The 20,738-nt window shown below is 43.5% G+C and overlaps 1 protein-coding gene across 1 annotated transcript in view; it reads left to right on the top strand.

Annotated features, from left to right (window-relative positions):
* Positions 1–20,738, top strand: part of DNER (delta/notch like EGF repeat containing) — a 374,284-nt gene that overhangs the window by 133,979 nt on the left and 219,567 nt on the right. Inside the window, exons 2-4 of the mRNA XM_068968497.1 lie at positions 6,765–7,067; positions 9,199–9,293; positions 11,910–12,076. Of these exons, the coding sequence (XP_068824598.1) occupies positions 6,765–7,067; positions 9,199–9,293; positions 11,910–12,076 (565 nt within the window). The remainder of the gene's footprint in view (positions 1–6,764; positions 7,068–9,198; positions 9,294–11,909; positions 12,077–20,738) is intronic.

Here is a 20,738-nt window from a genome sequence, read left to right as displayed (position 1 = left end):
ATAAAAAGTAAAGGAAAAAAAAGGACATCTGATCCCTTTTCTACCTTAAGCTGTATTGTGAACGATCCCTCTGTGATTGAATCTCATAGTGCACACGACTCTAGTAAAGGAGAAACAATTAGATGGAATTGCTAGCAACTTTATCATGGCCCTGTTCAAGTTTGTCTTCTTCTCTGAAGTCTTCCTAGAGGAGCCCACCTGTTTGTTTTCTTCCTTTTGTGAATCCTCAGATTCATGTTTTCTGGGTCAGGGATTGGCAAACTCCAGGCCCAGATAATAAATATCGTATAGACTTTGTGGGCTGGATTCTGCCGATGTTGTGCAAAAGCGGTAAAATATGAACAGATGGCCGTGGCCGTGTTCCAATAAAACTTTATTTACAGAAACAAACTGGCTCCAGCCTGTGGTTGTAATTTGCCCACCCCTGGTTTACACAGACAAATTCTGAATTTTGGTTTTTGAAATAGTGCTCCAGAATCATCTGGAGAATGTTGAAAGATAAAGGTTTCTAGGCCTCGTCCTCAATATTTCATTCACAGCTTGGGGCCAGGGAATCTGTATTTTATAATGTCCCTTAGAGGATTCTGCAGCTTAAATTCCTAAAACAACGGTCCCTTCTACTTTTAAAAGTTTGTTTTTGTACTTAAACAAAGAGTTGTTGTTGTTTAGTGGCTAAGTCATGTCTGACTCTTGCAACCCCATGGACTGTATATATAGCCCACCAGGCTCCTCTCTCCATGGGATTTTCCAGGCAAGAATACTGAAGTGCATTGCCATTTCCTTCTCCAGGGGATCTTCCCGACACAGGGATTGAACCTGTGTCTCCTGCATCGGCAGGCAGATTCTTTACCACTGAGCCACCTACCAATAAACAAACACATAATATTGTGTTTTGTGTTTAAAAATAATGTAAAAATGGCATGATTCTTTGCAAATCATTCTGAATATTGCTTATTTCTTTGTCCTTTTTACTGAGGCTTTTCTCTCTAATTGATGTCTAGGAATTTGTATTATAAAGGGTTTAGTCCTATGTAGTAGGTTGTACATATTTTCCCGTATTGTTGCCTTTTGATTCCATTTATGGAGTCTCATGGATAGTCAAAGCATATTGATGGAATGAAATGCTTCAGTCTGTTCCTTTAAGACAGTAGTTCTCAGTTGGAGGTGGTTTTCCCCCAGAAGACAGTGGCAATTTCTGGAGATATTTTTGGGGTTCACAGCTGTCATTGTTGGTGGGAGGGTCTTACTGGCATCTAGTAAGTAGAGATGAGAGATGCTCTCCAAGATCCTACAATATACAGGCAGCCTCCACAGTGAGGAATACCCAGCCCGAAGAGCCACTAGTGCAGAAGTTGAAAAATCCTGCTTTAAGGTTTTTGTTTTTGCTTCTTACTTATTAAGGCATCTCTTCTTCCAACAGTACTAACATCTGTATCGAAATCTGTATTAAAAGTTCCTTAATTGATTCTGCTGCTCAAATTACAAAAACTCTGGCCCATTTTACCTACAGAAATTCCCTCTCAGTTCTTTCCATTCTGTGCCTACCCTCCTGTCTAAGTGCACTGAGGCCACCGTGTCCCCCACCCACCCAGGTAACCTGCCTCAACTGCCTGGGCCACGTTGTGTGTTCCATCAGTGTTTGTAGGTTCTCCTCCTCAAACACCCTTTCCGTGGCCTGGATGACTCTGCTAACTGAGTGTGGGTATAAACGAGTGAGGGAGGTGACCCCAGGGTGCTCTGTGCTCCTATGGACCCTCTGAGAACAGCTGGAGCCGATCTGGACATGTTCCACCCCAGACCCTGGATGCTGGAGGGATGTGTGCCCAGGGAAGGCAAGGGACTTGCCCCAACCGCTTGGCTACCTGTACACCAGGGTGATCGCCAGGACGCTGGGTGCTCAGCTGGCTCCATTTTCCACTAGAACATTCCTTTCTGCTATGTCTTTTGTGAGAGCTGCCATTGCCATCTAAGAGACTGGCTCATTTCAGACTTGCAGTTATCAAGCCCATTCTCTCTTTCTGTCTTAGGAACTTAAAAAATTTTGTCTTTATTTTTTTAAAAAATATTTTCTTCTTTTTTAAAAAATACATATGTTCCCTCCCTCTTGAACCTCCCACCTACCTCTTACCCCATCCCTACTCTAGCTTGTCACAGAGCACCAGGCTGAGCTCTCTGTGTTATACAGGAGCTTCTCATTAGTTATCTAGTTTACACATGATGATCTACATATTTCAGTGCTACTCTCTCAATTTGTCCCACCCTCTCCTGCCCATGCTGTGTCCATAGGTCTGTTCTCTATGCCTACGGCTCTATTTCTTCCCATTTTTAGGTTCATCGGTACCATTTGATTTCATTTATATGCGTTAATATGGAATATTTGTTTTTCTCTCTCAGACTTCACTCAGGTTCTAGGTTCATCTACCTCACTAGAACTGTCAGTTTTAGCAACTTTAACTCAATAAAACACAGGACCATAATGGTTGACACACATACACACAGGGCGTTAGCTGAAATTAGACAGCTCAAGGCATGTCTCCGCTCACTTGTCTGACCCTTCTGTTAGACTGAGTTCTTTGGAGGCTGGAACTAGGCTTGCTTCATCCTCTTGACCTCTCTTCTAGGCATTACCCGGCACATCATAGAGGCTGGAGAAACATCACTTGAATTACTGACCAATGCATTGAGTTTTCTGTAAAAGCACAGGAGAAGTAGGAAGGAGGCCCATTTAGGCACTTTAGTGTCTAAACTAGTATGGAAGGATTACCAGTGAGGTGCTTATGTGACTCCCAGGCACCCCCCTGCCCCCGCCCTCATCACCAAGTAACACAGATGAAGAGGTTCGTATGCAGCACTTTGCAGTGACTCTGGTAGCTTTGATGTTCTTGTATTGAATGATTCTGTAAGTGGGCCTTTTTTATACCTGTTTTAAGTTTGACCTTTTATCCTTCTGTTCGTATGCTGCAGAGGGCACTGGAAATGCCAAAAATATGGGCAGCAGACAATTTAAGGAAAGAAAGCAGGTCACTGCTAAAGCGTCACGTGAGACTGTCTTCATATCACCCGGAGCTGGCAGGCACCTTCTCTCTGGCCTGGCCTCCACCTTACCCTGTCTACACCCCAGAAGTGCTCTTGGTTGTAGCATAAATTATCTGACATAGGTGAAGAGTTGAAATAAAATGTGAATAGTGTTAGATTAGTTCCATGATGTGAAAAAATTTGGCTTAAAGAGATGAATTAATCAGATGAAAAGAGCATACAGTATTTAATACATGAGCTTGTTGTTTACTGTAAGCAGGAAACCATGAGCTTTCTCTTTACTCTTTCTGCTGATATGACAACGTCTTTATCCTTTGTCCCCATTGTTAGAAACCAGAAGCTATCACCTGTTAAATTTTGAGTATTCCCAAAGTCAGGTCTGTTAATTATGATATCTTGGCAGTTTGGTTACTTTCTGCTTATGGTTCACATGTAATGGATTCAAGGGCAGTAGTGACATCTATAATAGGACTTTTTCCCTGTGAGATAAAATACACATACAAACTTAAAAAAAAACAACAACAAAAAACACTGAATAGGCTGTGTACAGAAAAACAGGACTTACAATAAATATTTATGATGCCAAGATTTTGCTTAAAGGTTCATGATTGCATTTTATCTTATATTTGTTGTCAGGCAATTGACTTTTTAAAGTGAAACTAGTCTGAAGTGTTAGAGGATAGAAGAACAGGTAGTTGGCATTGTTATTGAAGCCACTAGCAGAAAGCCCAAGAAGTAGCATAAATATGACACAATTATTTTAAAGAAGGGGTCAGTGACCTCTCAGTGCAATTAACACTCTGCTTTGTCTTCAGCGCATATGTGTACGTGTGTGCACCATCATAGGATTCACTGTTTTGAATCTCTTTAGAAATCTATGCAATTAATAGTTTAAATTTTAGCTTCTGTCCTCTTTTCTTTACTAAGAGCATTTCTCCTGGCCTTCTACATTGTTGTTGTAGAATCACTAGGTTGTGTCCCACTCTTTGTGACCCCATGGACTGCAGCATGCCAGGCTTCCTTGTCTTTCACTGTCTCCCAGAGTTTGATCAAACTCATGTCCATTGAGTTGGTGATGCCATCCAATCATCTCATCCTCTGTCGTCCCCTTCTTCTCCTGCCTTCAATCTTTCCCAGCATCAGGATCTTTTCTAGTGAGTCAGCGCTTCGCATCAGGTGGCCAAAGTATTGGAGCTTTAGCTTCAGCATCAGTCCTTCCAGGGAATATTCAGACCTTCTACGTAAGTCATTCCTTACTGAATCTTATATGCTATTCTTGCTTTCCTCTCATCTATGAGGCCCAGACAGCAGCACTTAGATGGTATTGTTTATCCTCAGCATGTTTTTCTTTCAGCTCTTTATTCCCTCACCTGGTGGAGCTGCCTCCTGGGCCTGGTGAACTTGGGGGCCTGCCCTTCCCACCCAGCTCTCCCCACCAGCACCCACGCTCACACTGCCCACGACGGGATGGCTGTATGCAGTGACCCACCCGGACAGTCTCTGGGGACTGGTAGTCTCCAGCAGTGGGCTGTGACGATGGGACAGAAGCCCTGGGGCCGCTCTGACCATCAGACAGGTGGTCTTTGTCTTAGTGATGTCATTCCCTAAGCTGCACCATGGAGGTTTGCACTTCCAGAACCGATTTCTTTGTAGTGGTCTCTACAATTTTTAAAATGATTTAAACATATGTCTGTGTTTTTAGGCATGTGTTAAAAGTCTTAATTTGTGATGAGGTCAACCTCTGACCTTGCTTTAAGAGTTGGTGTCAGAAACCTGGTTTACATGCCCCCTTTATCCCAGCGAATTAAATTCCTCCTCCTTCTTGAGATGGTACCCACTCCAGGAAGCCTTCCTAAAAATAAATCCAAAGCACAGGCACATATCAGGACTAAAGGAGCAACTCAGTCTGTCCCCCATCACCCATTGCTTTTTGGAAACCAAGTCATCTGTCTGCTTTTATCTTTTCAATGCTTTTTAAAAGGAAACCCCACCACATTTTCTGTTTTTGTCAACATGCTGGGAACAGAGCTGCGAACACGGCAGATAAGTCCAGGCACTGTGGGAGAAAAAAAGGGATTACTTTAGATTTTCCAGTGAGGGACGGCTTCTTGGAAGAGGTAACGGTGGAGCAGAGAACTTTGTGAAAGAGGGTAGTTGCTGTTGTTCAGTCGCTAAGTCGTATCCGACTCTGCAAAATGAAGCAAAAAAACCATGAAAAGTCTGAGAGAAAGCATTTCAGGTGCGGGCCCAGCAGGTGCAAAGACCCTGGGGTGGGGATGACCTTGACATAATCCAAGGACAGAAAGAAGGTGGAGGGGTTGAGTGTAAAGGAGGAGGATAGTGTGGGGGAAGAGATGGCATCAGGAGTGGGGAGGGACCAGATTAGGGAGGGCTTTGTCTTCCCTGGAAGGAGTCTGGATTTTACTTTGAGTTGATAAAAACTGTAAATATGTTAAAATATTTACACTTTAAATATTTTCTTCAGATACCCACCTGTCTACTTTTATCTGAGATTTTGTGAAGCTTTTTCCAAGTGAGAGCACAGAATTAACAGTGTGGTATTTTGGGAGCTGTTTTATTCAGTCCAAAATCCCTTAATCTTCCTAAAGGAGTTTGCTGGAAATTGTGTGATGAGGGTAATTAGCAGAGTGAGTAGCTGTTTTTCCAGGCAGAATTCTATCCATGTGTGTTAAAGCATGAACTCATTTCAGCAGGAGAAATCGAAGGTCCTGTTTTTCTGCAGTCTCTTATTCACTCAGTTCTGTTCTATTATCAGCCCTGGGAAGCCAGGGGTACATCAGATAGGAGTCTAATTTTCTGTTATCATAGAAGCAAATAATAATGGAATTAGCTCGGTGAACATGCCTCAACCCTTGGGCTGTCTGGAGAGAAGCACTGTTGTGTTGTTTCATTTCATATTGTTTTTGTAACATCTGTAAGTGATAACAAAGCCAACTCAAAGGTCAGCAAGGAACTCAGGGATAAACACTTTTCTTAGAACAGGAGCATAATTTAAAGATATGTAGTTAAATTTTTATCTTCCATTTGCAGCCGGGTCACATATCTCTGTAATCAGCCTTTCAAATAATGAGGTTAGAAACTTTCATCAAACTCTGCTTAATAGAAGTTACCGCCATGCTTTCTTCTAACCTGCAGTTGTCATGCCAGCTGATCAGTTTGGAAGCCTTTAATTAAATATCACCTTAAAAAAGAATTGTTCATCAGGTAGGAAATTGGAAGACATAGGTAAGTGCAACTGTAGAGGCGATAAACTGGGCAGTCATTTCTCATAAGGAGACCTTACATTGGTTCAGGATGTGAAAGAAGAGATTTCAATTTAGATTCCTGTATCCGTTGACCCGCAGCTAAAAAGATCAAAGTTTGTATATTCCTAACGAGTCTCTGGTTTAACTATGTTCGCCTTAGAAAACTTCTCTAAATAAGTGTTCCTGAAATCAGCTTTATTTAGGGCCTTGGATTAGGGGAGGCTCTTTTTCACTAACTACATACTTCTTTGTTAGACATCTGTTATCTGTGGAAGGGTTAGTGTTGTGATGACCTTGGGAGATGCCCCCCACCCCTCAACAGCACGAATAGTTAAAAATGTATATTCCACAGGAATAACATTTCTTTTAGACCATCAGCTCTGAGTCACGGAACTCATTTCCCAGCAAAGGCACCACATTCCTTATGAGGGAATAATTGACCCATTTATGGTCTCGTTTCAGCTTGTTGCGGATCCTTGCGCCAGCCACCCCTGTCACCATGGCAACTGCAGCAGCAGCGGCAGCGGCGATGGCTACCTCTGCATTTGCAATGAAGGCTACGAAGGTCCAAACTGTGAACAGGCGCTTTCCAGCGTCCCCGCCTCTGGCTGGACCGAGTCCACAGCACCCAGGCAGCTTCAGCCTGTCCCTGCCACCCAGGAGCCCGAGATAATGCTCCCACGCTCTCAGGCAACCATCACCCTGCCGACGTGGCAGCCGAAAACGGGCCAGAAAGTTGTAGAAATGAAATGGGATCAAGTGGAGGTGAGAACATTAAGTGAACATGTTTTTATGTAAGAAACCAGTATGGTTAAAATCATTCCAGTGGTTCTAATATTAGCTATAAAAATCGAAAGCCTTGAAGTTACACATTGAACAAAAGATGCCATATTTTTTTCCTGTCTGCCTTTCCGTGTAGGAAATCTCTCTTGGTTATGTAAATATGACATGCCAATTATGATTGTTTTATAAGCATAAGAAGAAAAAACAAGGAAGAAAATGAATGAAATTATTTTCTGAAACGATATCCACATACCTTTATATGAGATAATCTTAGGTTTGGGACAGGCAGCTCAATGAAGAATATTGTCAATGAACATACTATAGACTCTCAATTACTGACCTAACTTTCCTCCATGGAATTTTATGCTTCAGTTTTAGCTTGTTATTGTTTAGATTCTGTTGTTGGTTACTTGCAGCACTTCAGTGGGATTTAGAAAAAAACATATTATTGATTTTTAAAATATTTTGGCAGTACATTTAAGAGTGAAATTTCCAAGTTTGATTCATTTTGGCAACAGCAGATTCTGTTCATTGAGTCTTGTCTGGTCTGGGTTTGGCTTATTGCACCTTCAAGCCCATCAGAAGTCTCACGCTGAGGATTTTCCAGCAGACCTTTAAAAGTGAACATAAAATATAAGTTTGCTAGCTAGAAGAATTGAAGTTGGACAAACGGAAATCGTGGGTTTAAGTTAACATTGATAAAGTGCAATTCCATTCCATATAGTATTTCTTATCAGTATAGACCTGTGGTTGTATGTTACGACAGGCTTTTAGCTTACCTGAAAAAAAAATGCCCACATAGATCTTTGTATAGCATTTTTAGAGCCAAAGAATATGTCCAGAAATTCTGATTATGGTTATAAAAGAGTAAGGCAGCATTTCTTGTTTTATGTTCCTAGGTAATTCTAACCAATTAACCCACTTTTTTTTCATTGCCACACAATTTGTGAAGGCCCATTGAGGCTGAAGGGCAGTGTTTTTATGCTGCCTAAAAAACTGAGAACAAGGCTTTGAAGTTAAGACTTTAATACCTCTTTGCTGCATGACACACTTCTTGAATTTGAACTAGGTTTGGTCCTGTTTATCAAGGAACTGTCCCTTAAAGAAAATTTCTCCCCAGCCAACCATGCTCTCCTGCGGTTGGTAAATGTGAAAAAGAAATGCCTCACCTTCCTATCATGCTGTTATCTCTTAGGCCATTCGATAAGCAAGTTACAAGTGCCAGAGGAACACGTGAACATATTTTCTGGACAATAAGTTGTGCATGCTGGGAATGGCGTGAAAGTGCTGAGCATATTTCTTTATTGCCCTCTGTTAATTCAGTGATGACAAATGCTTTTAATATCCTTTTATGCCAACTCTCAGGGGATGAGCACAGATCATAGCATGAGGAATAAACGAATGAACGGGTCAGAAGCCCGTCACTGGATACAGCTCAAGTATTAGCAATATGCTTCCTGATGAGCACAATTCCCCCCTCGAGCTCCTTTTCTTAAATGCACATCAGTATAATGCTTCCCAGAACACGTCACTTAAAAATGAAGGTCTGGTCCACAGGGGACAGAAAAGGGCAGCTCCCAGCTACCTGGCCTCAGCATGTTCTCCCACATCCACCTGTGAACCGAGCAGCGTCATTTGGACCAGACACGTCCTATCTATGGCTCTCTGGAAGGCTTGTTCTTCTAGTCTTTTGGATTTCTACCCACGATGTGGAAGCTACTCCTCTAAGGCCGTCTCCTTGTTCTCTAAGCATTTAGTCCTTCATTACCCCCAGACTGAGCAGAGAGCAGAGGCCCGTGACTGCGCGCAGGATGAAAGAGAGAAGGGGGCCAATCTCCCGCCCTTCCCTGCAACATCCTATTAGCCGTGTAGTCATCCTGGTGATTTGCAGACCGCTCGCAGCAAAGCTTTTGTGTTTCACAAACTCAGATGGCAAAGCTTTCACTGTGGTTAGCATTTGTAAGGTTTCACTTGGCTTCTCAAGTCACGATCTCCAGCATCATCCAAGGAATGGAGTGGAGGCGGCCCGTGGGGTTTTGCTTTCTAATATGACCTTGCCCCAAGATTAACCCTAACAACCTGTCTTTTTTGTGGTGTTTTTTTTCCCCTCCAGGTGGTTCCAGACATTGCCTGTGGGAATGCCAGTGCCAACAGCTCTGCAGGGGGCCGTCTGGTATCTTTTGAAGTCCCACAGAACACCTCGGTCAAGTAAGAAAGCTCCTAGTGAAACGTGGTTACCATCGGTACTCTGGCTGCTGGGTGGCGTCTGTTCACAAAACTGGCCTGTAATGGGTCAGCCCAGTGGGAACCAGGGATGGAATTCCATGTATAGACGAGGCCTGTGTCCCTTAGGAACTAGATTTCAGAGGTGAATTCAGAGGAGACTCCAGGGATGCTGGGTGGGATGAGTTAGGTGGGAGATAAGAAACCCAGAGGCTTAGCTAAGGTCTAGAGCCAGACCCTTCACTTCTTCAGTGACTTTTGCTTCCCAGATTCTTTGGCTTCTTCAGATTTTAATGGACCATAGGTTAAATTCGTATGCATGATTTACCCCACGTTTAACATCCAAGCATTGCAATTATTTCTTTAAAAACAAGCAGGTGAGATGTGTGTTTTGTTGTGTTTTAAATTTATGCTCCTTCAAATTACACACTACTCGATGTCACTGCAGGGGGTGGGGAGGAGGCAAAGGGAAGTGGTGTTGACAATACCTGTGGGGACACCAGGTGCTGTGCGTTGCTGGGGAGTGGGGGTGGAGGCTGGAGAGTGGGTGGAGGCTGCATGGAGCACCCCTGACCTGTCTGACAACTCCCCACCCTGTGCTGTGCTATGCTTAGTCACTCAGTCATGTCTGACTCTTTGAGGCCCCATGGACTGTAGCCTACCAGGCTCCTCTGTCCACGAGGATTCTCCAGGCAAGAACACTGAAGTGGGTTGCCATGCCCTTCTCTAGGGGATCTTCCCAACCCAGGGATCAAACCCAGGTCTCCTACATTGCAGGCAGATTCTTTACCAGCTGAGCTCCCAGGGAAGCTACCTGTCATGTACCCAAATGGGCACTTGCTGTCTAGTCTTCAGGGACTTTAAAAGAGAGGGTAGGACTTTGGGAGGGGGAGGACCTGGCCCAGCTTAACCAGGATACTGCAGTGACTCTATTGAAAGAGGGCAGTGGGCACTCTTCACTTGGACCACGCAGGGTCATTTTTATATACCTTGTCTTCTAAACAAAGGAGTCTCTAAAAATGTTTGGACGAGGAGCTTTGTTCCATTACCTCTGTATCCCCTGCCCCCACCTTGAAGTCACCTGGTGGGAAAGAGCCAGGATGGACACAGGGAAGACGTCTGGCCGGGAGGAGGGTGAGGCCTGGGAGCAGCTCCGAGTTCTACCAGTAGGGGGACCCCTGTCCTAAGTGTTCTGTTGCTCCTACCGAGGACGGAAACCCCACCAGCCAGAGCTGGTTTCAGGGAAATCACTGGTTTCCTTTATGTTTATGAAACCATGCCCCAGTTCTTTCTTGTCTGGGTCATGTTGCTTTACTTGCATAAACCTTTCGGGAAACTTCTGGTCTATGCTTTTAAATGCTGCCTTCCTCTCCACTCCCCGCTGCCCCCACAACAAATCTGAAATTCCCAAGACCCTTAAGCTGCAGCGTTTGACAGAAACAGCAGTGACCCAGGAGCAGCAGCAGCAGGTTGAGTAAGATGGAAGTGCAGAATGATCTCTGGGTGCTGGGTTCACATGGGAGGGTTGCTAGCCCCTTACGCTTTCCTTTATTGGTGAATCTGATCGTTTAATGACCCTTTATTGAGACTCTTGCCGCAAGCCAAGAGCTCTGCCTTGGGTGGGGAGGGATCAGATCTGTGCACTGTGAACCCCTTCGCCAGCGGCACAGAGGAAGGAGTGGCAGCTACCAGTGCTGGGAAGAGAGGGGAAGGTCCTGGAGGAGGGGTGCTAGTGGGGTAGGCCTTGAAGAGTGACAGGTTCCCAGTGGGAGGGGGAAGCAATGGCTGGGAGCTGGGATAGGATGTCCTGGGGGAAGACACAGTAGCTCCTTGTGGCCACTGCGTGGATGGCAAGGGTGGAGCTGCACAATCCGAGACTGAGAGGCATGGAGGCTGGGTGGGTTCGTCTGCTAGGGCATCTTATTCTTTGGATTTTATCTTGAAAACAAGGAAAAACCAGGGGAGACCTGAAGCATGGGAGCTGACACACTTTCACTTATTTTAGCAGCAAACTCAGGTGATTTGGGATGTGTTACACAGGTATAATAAATTCTAGCAGAACTCTTTATCGTGTGGATATGGAAGAAGTTGGGCTTCCCTGGTGGCCCACATAGTAAAGAATCTGCCTGCAATGCAGGGTTCAATCCCTGGGTCGGGAAGATTCCCTGGAGAAGAGAATGGCTACCAACTCCAATATTCTTGCCTGGAGAATTCCATGGACAGAGCAGCCTGGTGGGAAGTAGTCCATGGGGTCACGAAGAGTTGGACATGAGTGAGTGACTAACACACACGCATGGAATAAGTTGTCTCTAAGTTCAACAGACCCTTTTATTATTGATGAAAATTATGACCTAGAGTTACCTATTAGTGGTTTTGTGGTATATTTTTGATCAAGTGGGAGATGGGTGTTTTTAACAGCATGGGAATTGATCATCATGAGTCCACATAAAGCGGGCGCCTGTTTAGAAGATCATGTCATCCATTTCTTGATACTTTTATGGGTGTATACATCATCTTTATTGTTAGTGTTAACCTGATGGCCTGATTCTAAGATGAATTTTTCTGAAAGGGAGTTTCCATTGACGTCGTTCTCGTTTTCAGAATTCGGCAAGACGCCACTGCCTCGCTGATTTTGCTGTGGAAGGTCACGGCGACGGGATTTCAGCAGTGCTCCCTCATCGATGGTCGGAGCGTAACCCTCCTCCAGGCTCCTGGGGGCCTTGTTCTCTTGGAGGAGATGCTTGCCCTGGGGCAGAATCACTTCATTGGTGAGTTGTGGAAATCTTGTATCTAAAACTGCATGGGATTCAACTTGACCTCAGTTTGGTGTGTTAGAGACAGTATGTAGGGAATTTTGCCCAGATAATCTGAATTCCAGCCTTCAGCAAAATTTCCTCCATTTTAGGTGAAGTTTCACATATAATCAAAATTGGCTTCTGAGATGTAATTTCCAGTGTGGCTCAAAATGGGGAAATTGTGGGCTCTGGAATCCGGAGATTGTATCCCAACACCGAGCAGAGTATCCTTGGTGTGTGGTCATTGGCATCCAATGCTCTGAGTCTCGGCTTTGTTTTTGAGTCTTCAGTCTTCTTTCTCCTGGAACTGTGGGCAACTGGAGGCAGTGAATGTCAGTGTCTCAGGGGAAGCTTGGTTGTCACTTGCTATTGGCCTGACCCAGAGCCAGGGGCTCAGCACCTGAGCAAGCACTTGATCGCACCTGAGCCTCTGACTCAGGATAACTCGGGGGAATCCCAAGTATCTTTGGGGGTCTCTCTTGCCCATACCACCTTCCTCCATGGGTCACTTCTGAGTTTTCGCATTTTCTTGAACATGGTTAAACCTGTCATTCAACCTTCTCTAAACTGCCACTTGTCCAACTAGCTGATTTTTAGATTCCTCTGTCCTGGAGGAGAAATGGCCTTCAGAAAGTGTGATTCTTCCTGACCTCCTCTACCCCTCTTACCTCCTGCCCCCTCAAGGGCTACACTTGGGCAGTTCCCACAAGACTTTCCCTGGCTTAGCCTTCGAACTCTGTCCTGCCGATTATCTTCATCCTAGGGATGGGACTTGAAGTCCAGCCCCTTAGCATGTCAACAGCATCCTGACTTTAGCCAGACATGTGGCATCCTACAGCTGCCACTCAAAGACACAAGCTCAAGTTTAGACTCTGCCCATCCCGGTCCAGTGTGCCCACGTGGTTGCTGCATCTTGCTCTTGGTACCCTGTCCTGTTCAGTCGTATTCTCCAGCAGTCTTCAGCTCGAGGACGGGGGAGCCAGAGGGCAGAGGCAGCACCTGTCTTGCAGGGGTATTGAAAAGGTTTAATGAAAATGGATGTAAAAGTATAAATTACAAATGTTAGGGATGCTTTTAGTTAATTTCACCATTGTTTCCTGAGGTACACTAAATATTTTGCTAAATTAAATAGAAGCATTAAGATGTATTCTCAAAGAGATGTGTCTGATGCAAATATAATGAAGATAAACTGGGAAAATAAAATGCTCAAATCATATAATTTATAGTGTTAGTTTATATTGGGTCCTTCTCTGATGATAAGGTCATTTCCTAATCTTTAGAAATCTAACTTGAGTTAAGGGCAGGGATTTTATTGGATGGAGAGAAGGTAAAAAAGAAATTAGCTTTGGATGTGGACATGCTGGTGAAAGAGGGACAGTAATCAACTTTGGACCCATTTTTGGCTATTAAGATGGATAGCTATTAAGATAGATTATTAGAAAGTGTGTAATGTGTTGTCAACAGTCAAATCTCAGTTTTGCTCCCTGATACAAGTAACTATTATTTGCATCCATGTCTGTTGTAACAATTTATTTAAGAGGAAATGGTTTGTATATTTTGATATATAGTTTCAATTTAATTTTATATTAAGCTTGTAAGGTTTTCTTTTTAGTAGATTAGCCTGTTCTATGACTTGAAGCTCTTTCAAGAAAATGTATGAGCTGTTACTACTCTTTAAAATGTCATTAATTTTGCCAAAATATATATACTTGAAATGTTATCTTACATTTTATATTACTTTGGGTTGTAACATAACTGTGATTTAGACTGACAATGGGAGTAGGGATAAATGTTAATAGAGAAAGATTTTCCAATGTTAATATTCATTTATTCTTTTGAGATACAAGGAATTTTATGAACTCCAACATAACTTGTGTTCCTTTTGCTAGCAGAAAATTTCACAGAAAAACATGCCTTTGGTTGAATTGTTCCTTGGAGGAGTAATTTTCAAAAAATTAATTTAACATATTGATAACTCAGGTAAGGAAGTCTTTCTCAAAACTTATATAGGTTATGATGAGGAGACCATGATTTTGATCCTTTATTTCTCCAAATCATTATTTTCCATTGTGAAAATTTGTGATCTGCTATCTTTTTAGATTTCCTCTCTAGAGCTTCCTATTTTATGTGGCTTTTAGTGTCACTCTTTTTAAAGGTAGCGTCGTGTTTCACGAGCTCCTTCTGAGAGAAAACGTCTGCTTCCTCAGTGAGAGTTTGGTGACACCTACACATTGCCAGCTACTTCTTTTACAAATTCTTTTTGTCTTAAAGAAACAAGATTTAGCTTTTGTAATCATTGTGGAAGCCGTCTGCTTCCTACACTGACGTGTTTTTAACTTTCTTTTTGAGAGTTTAATTTTTTAAAAAGCAACTTCTTATAATAATTTCTTTTTTTTGCAATACTGGACTCTGTAGGTATGAATACATTTTAGCTAAGAACCAAAAAACGATATTGAAGGATACAATGGCATTTGTTCGATGGATGAATGCAGGGATGCCAGTGCAGGTGGGGAAAGCTTGCTTGTGGAGCTGTGGCGCTGTCAGTCCCTGCTGCTTCTTCCTAGAAAGAAGCCTGAGGCCGTCTCTGCAACCACCTTCTTTCCCTCACTCCCGGTAGATTCCTGTCCATAACTGAGGTTCCCAGGAGTTTTAATATTTCTCTGCAACAGAGCAGAGGAGCCTATTTTCTGTCTTCAAGAGACAAATTTGGTTGCTATTACCAGCTTTCCATAAATGTTCTTTTCTAAAGTTTGTCACTGAGAGTCTCACGTTAATATTCTACACATTCCAATGATGAGAATGTATTTACCTCTGACCTTTTCAGTGCTACTCCTTTCAATTTCTTCCAGTTTTCCTCCATTACCCTGACCTTATGAATATTTATACTGTTTCTTGGAAAGAAAGAGGTGACTTAACATTGTAACACAATGGGTAGCTCTTCCCTCTGGGCCTCAGCGTACCCGCCCCTTTGCTCCTGTGCAGTCCACCCAACTTCAGCTCTTCCACCTTCTTCTTAATCATCCTTTTTGTTTTCCCTAAATGTGTCTTTTCCAAATATTTTATTTGCTTTAAGCAATGTTTTTGGGTTAAAGGGGCTTCTCTGGTGGCTCAGACTATAAAACTTGCCAGCAGTGCAGGAGACCTGGGTTCGATACTTGCTTCGGGAATGAGAATGGGAATGGCCACCCACTCCAGTATTCTTGCCTGGAGAATCCCATGGACAGAGGAGCCTGGCGTTACGGTCCATGGGGTTGCAGAGAGTCGGACATGACTAGCACACCACTTGTGCTAAAGAACTGAATTGACCTTGTTTCGCACCTTTCCCTGTGAGGTGTCTGAGGTGCTCTTAGCTCTGTGAGGATCCATTCACCCAGTGCTCTGGATTCCCAAGTAGGAAAGATTCATGGTTCCAGGTGCATTTCCATGAAATGCAGTTGTGGCTTGCCTGACTGATGTATCGTCTTTCTTCAGTTTTGTATTACTTGCTATTGCTTGCAGACATTGCCTTGATGGATGGTCTCAGGAGGTGGAGCCAAACCAGCTCTCTGGGTTGGAGAGCTGTTGGAGGTCTCCATATCCTTAGGGTGAAAGCCCCATTGGACTCCTTCTCTAAGCTTTTATTTCCTCTTGTCACCTGTCCTTAGGCATGTTTTCCTCCGATTATACTCAGTGGGGGCTTCCCTGGTGGCTCAGATGGTAAAAAATCCTCTTGTTGATGCAAGAGACCCAAGTTTGATTCCTGGGTGGGGAATATCCTCTGGAGGAGGAAATAGCAACCCACTCCAGTATTCTTACTTGGAAAATCCCATGGACAGAGGAACCTGGCGGGCTACAGTCCACGGGTTGCAAAGAGTTGGACACAACTGAGCAAGTAACGTATACTCAGTGGACCTCTGCTCCAGTCACCTACTACCTTCCCCACCTGGACCTCGTCCACTCTCCCACCCTCTCTGTTCCTCAGATGGCCAGATCTGTCTGTTAGAGAATTTCCTGGTAGTTCAGTGATTAGGACTCCACGCTGTCACTGTGATGGGCCTGCGGTTTGATCCTTGCTCCGGGAACTAAAATTGCACAAGCTGTGCAGCTTGGCCAAAAAGAAAGAAAGAAAGAAAGGAAGAAAACCTCATTTAAACTCTCCTCACTTGGAGCTCCACAGGAGAAAAACAGCCAGCTGAAGTTCTACTCTACATGGACTCCCAAATCTCAAATATCTGTGAACTCTTACAAATTCCTACAGACACACAGATGACTCCAGAAGATCCTCATAGTTATTTCTCTTTCTGATCAGAAAACCCAGCAGGGCATGTGTGCTTTACTGATGCTTCTTATCGACCTATTTGCTCAGAGAAACACTGCTTTTTCCCCTCTTGCTTTTTTCTTTTATGGTTTGTATTTGTTGCTTCCTCAATCTGATATTTTATTTTTCTTCTTCCTTGATTTTATTTTTCTTTCCCTCTAGCTCATCCTCTCTCCACTCTTTCTTTTCTTTGCAGTGGTCTAGCTGCTTGTATTTGCTTTCTTTCACTTTCCTCATTATCTTTTCCTGCTCATTACCTACTAATTTTTTCATCACTTTAACCACATTTGTATCATTCTTTCTTGCAGTTTTTAGTATATTTTTATCTCTAATTTATATTTTAAAAGGAAATACATTTCTGTTTTATCTAGACCAATGGTATATTGTTTATAATTTACAAAAAAACCCTGCCCTTATAACTTTCGATCCATTTGAACTTTACAAAGGAAGGAATAGAGCTGTCCTTTTAGGAGCTGGAAACGCTGGACTGGAAGAAACACAAGCTGGAATCAAGATTGCTGGGAGAAATATCAATAACCTCAGATATGCAGATGATACCACCCTTATGGCTGAAAGTGAAGAGGAGCTAAAAAGCCTCTTGATGAAAGTGAAAGAGGAGAGTGAAAAAGTTGGCCTAAAGATCAACATTCAGAAAACGAAGATCATGGCATCCGGTCCCATCACTTCATGGGAAATACATGGGGAAACAGTGGAAACAGTGTCAGACTTTATTTTTTTGGGCTCCAGAATCACTGCAGATGGTGACTGCAGCCATGAAATTAAAAGACGCTTACTCCTTGGAAGAAAAGTTATGACCAACCTAGATAGCATATTCAAAAGCAGAGACATTACTTTGCTGACTAAGGTCTGTCTAGTCAAGGCTATGGTTTTTCCTGTGGTCATGTATGGATGTGAGAGTTGGACCGTGAAGAAGGCTGAGCACCGAAGAATTGATGCTTTTGAACTGCGGTGTTGGAGAAGACTCTGGAGAGTCCCTTGGACTGCAAGGAGATCAGCCCTGGGATTTCTTTGGAAGGAATGATGCTAAAGCTGAAGCTCCAGTACTTCAGCCACCTCATGTGAAGAGTTGACTCATTGGAAAAGACTCTGATGCTGGGAGGGACTGGGGGCAGGAGGAGAAGGGGACGACCGAGGATGAGATGGCTAGATGGCATCACGGACTTGACGGACATGAGTCTGAGTGAACTCCGGGAGATGGTGATGGACAGGGAGGCCTGGCGTGCTGCGATTCATGGGGTCGCAAAAAGTCGGACATGACTGAGCGACTGAACTGAACTGAACTTTGGGAGCTGGGATCACTTTTTCAGGATTATATCTAATAGATTTGTTGAATCTTGAACAAAGATGCTCATGTTGAAACTTTCTTTGAGTTGCTTTCTGTTGTTTTTGTTATTATAATCATACATAATGACCTGCCTCAGGGAATTCTGCCCCTCTGCCTGCCTGTTCAGGACACTGTCCACCTGTGGATGGGTACAGAAAGGAAGAAACTAACACATCCCCTGCCTGAGCCTTGTCATTCTAGGACACACTTACAAGATGAATGACCTTTTTACTTTGTTTCCTCATCTCCCCACGCACTCCCCCCATCTCTGCATCTCTGATCTACAAAAACAAAAACAAAAACAAACAAACAAACAAACAAAAAACTGGCATCCAGACCTTGATAAGATGGTTATTTTGAGACATTAGTCTGCCATCTTCTTGGTCAGCTGGACCTCATCTCTTCTGTGAGCTTACACTCAATAACAGATTAACCACTGGAAATCAGTGACTTCCAGATCTTTGTAACTGACATCATAACTTGATTAGAAATGATCCCAGTCTGCCCACGACCATTTTGTGCCACCTGGGAGCTGTAGAATGCTTTATATTTCCTTGATTCTGAATTTCCAATTAAAAAAGATTCTGATCTTGCAAAATGATAATTTGCTTTCTATTGATTTTCTTATCTTGAGAAATAAGGAGAAATAACTCAGTACTTGAGCAGGTATAATGAAGGCTGAGACTTTTATAGAGGTAATAAGATGGTTTTGGTACAGTAGACCTTCACAGCCCCAGGGGTTTAAATCTTCATGGACTTACCTATTACATTTGTTTTCAGTGACATCATGATGCTTCCTTGGAGATACAATCTTTTGTAGTCTGTTTATTCTGGTATTTTTTTTTTTTTATGAAATTTTCAATATGCAGCCAGTGGATGGATGCTGTTATTCATAGGTGGAAGTTCCTAGTTTGGGTTCAGTTGGCCTCTTGTTTTGCAATAGTTGTGGGGGTCAAAGTTCACTTCACGGAGCCCAGGAAGTTCTTAAAATGCACTATAGACTTTTGTGTATTTGTGCAGCCTTCTTAGGAGAAAGGTCAAACTTCATTGGATTCTCAGAGACATCTGTGTCTCTTTTAGAACCAACTCGTTAAGCTGTTGTGGGCATCTTAGGTGGCTCAGTGGTAAAGAACCTACTTGCCAATGCAGGAGACATGAGAAGATCCCCTGGAGAAGGAAATGGCAACCCACTCCAGTATTCTTGCCTGGAGAATCCCAGGGATGGGGGAGCCTGGTGGGCTGCCATCTAGGGTTGCACAGAGTTGAACGTGACTGATGTGACTTAGCAGCAGCAGCAGCAAGCAGCAGAGCTGGGGGAAATCTTTCCTTATTGGTTTTGAAAATCTGCATTGAATGCCTTATTTTTCAGGCACTGCTGTTGTTGTTCAGTCACTCAGTCGTGTCTGACTCTTTGAGACCCCATAGACTGCAGCACACCTGGCTTGCCTGTCCTTCACCATTTCTTGGAGCTTGCTCAAACTCATGTCCATTGAGTAAGTGATGCCATCCTGCCAGGGTCCAGCCCCGGTGGATCCAGGGAATTCGAAGCGGGGACAGAGTCGGCGAGGAGAGATTTATTTATTTAGAGATATAAAGAGAGATTAGGAAAGAATAGTGTAGAGGAGAAAATAGAGGAGAAAAGAGGCTGTAATTCCTTTGTTTACATAGAAAGCCAATAAAGTTCCGAGACAAGGAACTTGCAGTGTCTACGTAGGCCACAGGTGCCTGCTTGAATAGCGGAGGGTGCCCCATCTTGGGCTCCCTCTCGCGTGGGTCTTAGAAGCCCAGGCAAATAAGTAGACATCGCGAGCCTCTATGCTCCAGATGGGAATTCAGCCTGAAAAGGGAGAAAAGAACGACATGGGGGAGCCAAGCATCGGTGCAAGACCCACAACTTTATTTTCAAAGGCAGTTTATATACCCCAAGTTGTACATAAAGAAATAATGGAATATGCAGGGTTATGCAGGGGCAGCAGTCCTGACCATCATTGAGACCAGGCTTTCTTTTTGCATACCCTGCCATATACAAAAGGTCTTAGGTGGTTTTACATCATCTTCTGGCCAGGGGGCCTGTTAACATTTTTATGGCTCTTTTCCTAGATAAATGTCCATCAACCAGAAAACTCATTTTCCCTTGAAGTGTTTTTTCTTTAATCTGCATTGCCCTCAAAGTACTAAATAAAGTTACATTCCTGTAGAACAAAGGTGCAGTGGGTTATAACAAAGAAAGTACTTAACTCAAAGATCTAGTGTTGCTAATGCCAGGGCTACTACCTGTTTTTTCTACATACCAACTATATCAACAAATAAAAGATATGAAAACTTGGCAGCAAGTATTGGCTCAACAATGAAACCCTTAATCAGTCCTATTCTAGTGATTTTGACTCCTCGCAAGCCCCTACATTCCTAGGATGTTTTAAGCTTCCTGTGCCTCTCACGGTCGGACAAACTTGTCAGGCAGGCTAGAAAGCCATCAGAGGGGTTTTTGGATTGAAACACTCTTATTATGCCCAGGAGACTTATTATCTAAAAGCTCTAAATTAACTTTTTCCAGAAAAAGGTGGTGGGGGGACAGCCCCCTGTTAATGTCAGAGGAGTTGGTGGAAAGCATAACACAGTAAAGCAGGCAGACTCTGGTTTTGGGGGTAGATGCTCAAGAAAGTCCAGGAGGGTCCCTGAGGCCTGATCCCGCCTTTGTGTTTGTCAGGCCCCTTTCCTCATGACCTTTGCCATGGGGGATTCCCCATGCTGGCTCCTGGCACCATCCAACTATCTTGTCCTCTGTCAACCCCTTCTCCTCCTGTCTTCAATCTTTCCCAGTATCAGGGTCTTTTCTAATGAGTTGACTCTTCACATCAGGTGGCCAAAGGATTGGAGCTTCAGCTTCAGTTTCTTGACCTGTATACCGGTTTCTCAGGAGATAGGTAAGGTGGTCTGGTATTCTCATCTCACTTAGAATTTTCCATAGTTTGTTGTGATCCACACAGTCAAAG

The sequence above is a fragment of the Capricornis sumatraensis genome, chromosome 3, assembly GCF_032405125.1.
Source record: "Capricornis sumatraensis isolate serow.1 chromosome 3, serow.2, whole genome shotgun sequence".
NCBI classification, from domain to species: Eukaryota; Metazoa; Chordata; class Mammalia; order Artiodactyla; family Bovidae; genus Capricornis; species Capricornis sumatraensis.
This window is presented reverse-complemented; position numbering and strand designations above follow the sequence as displayed.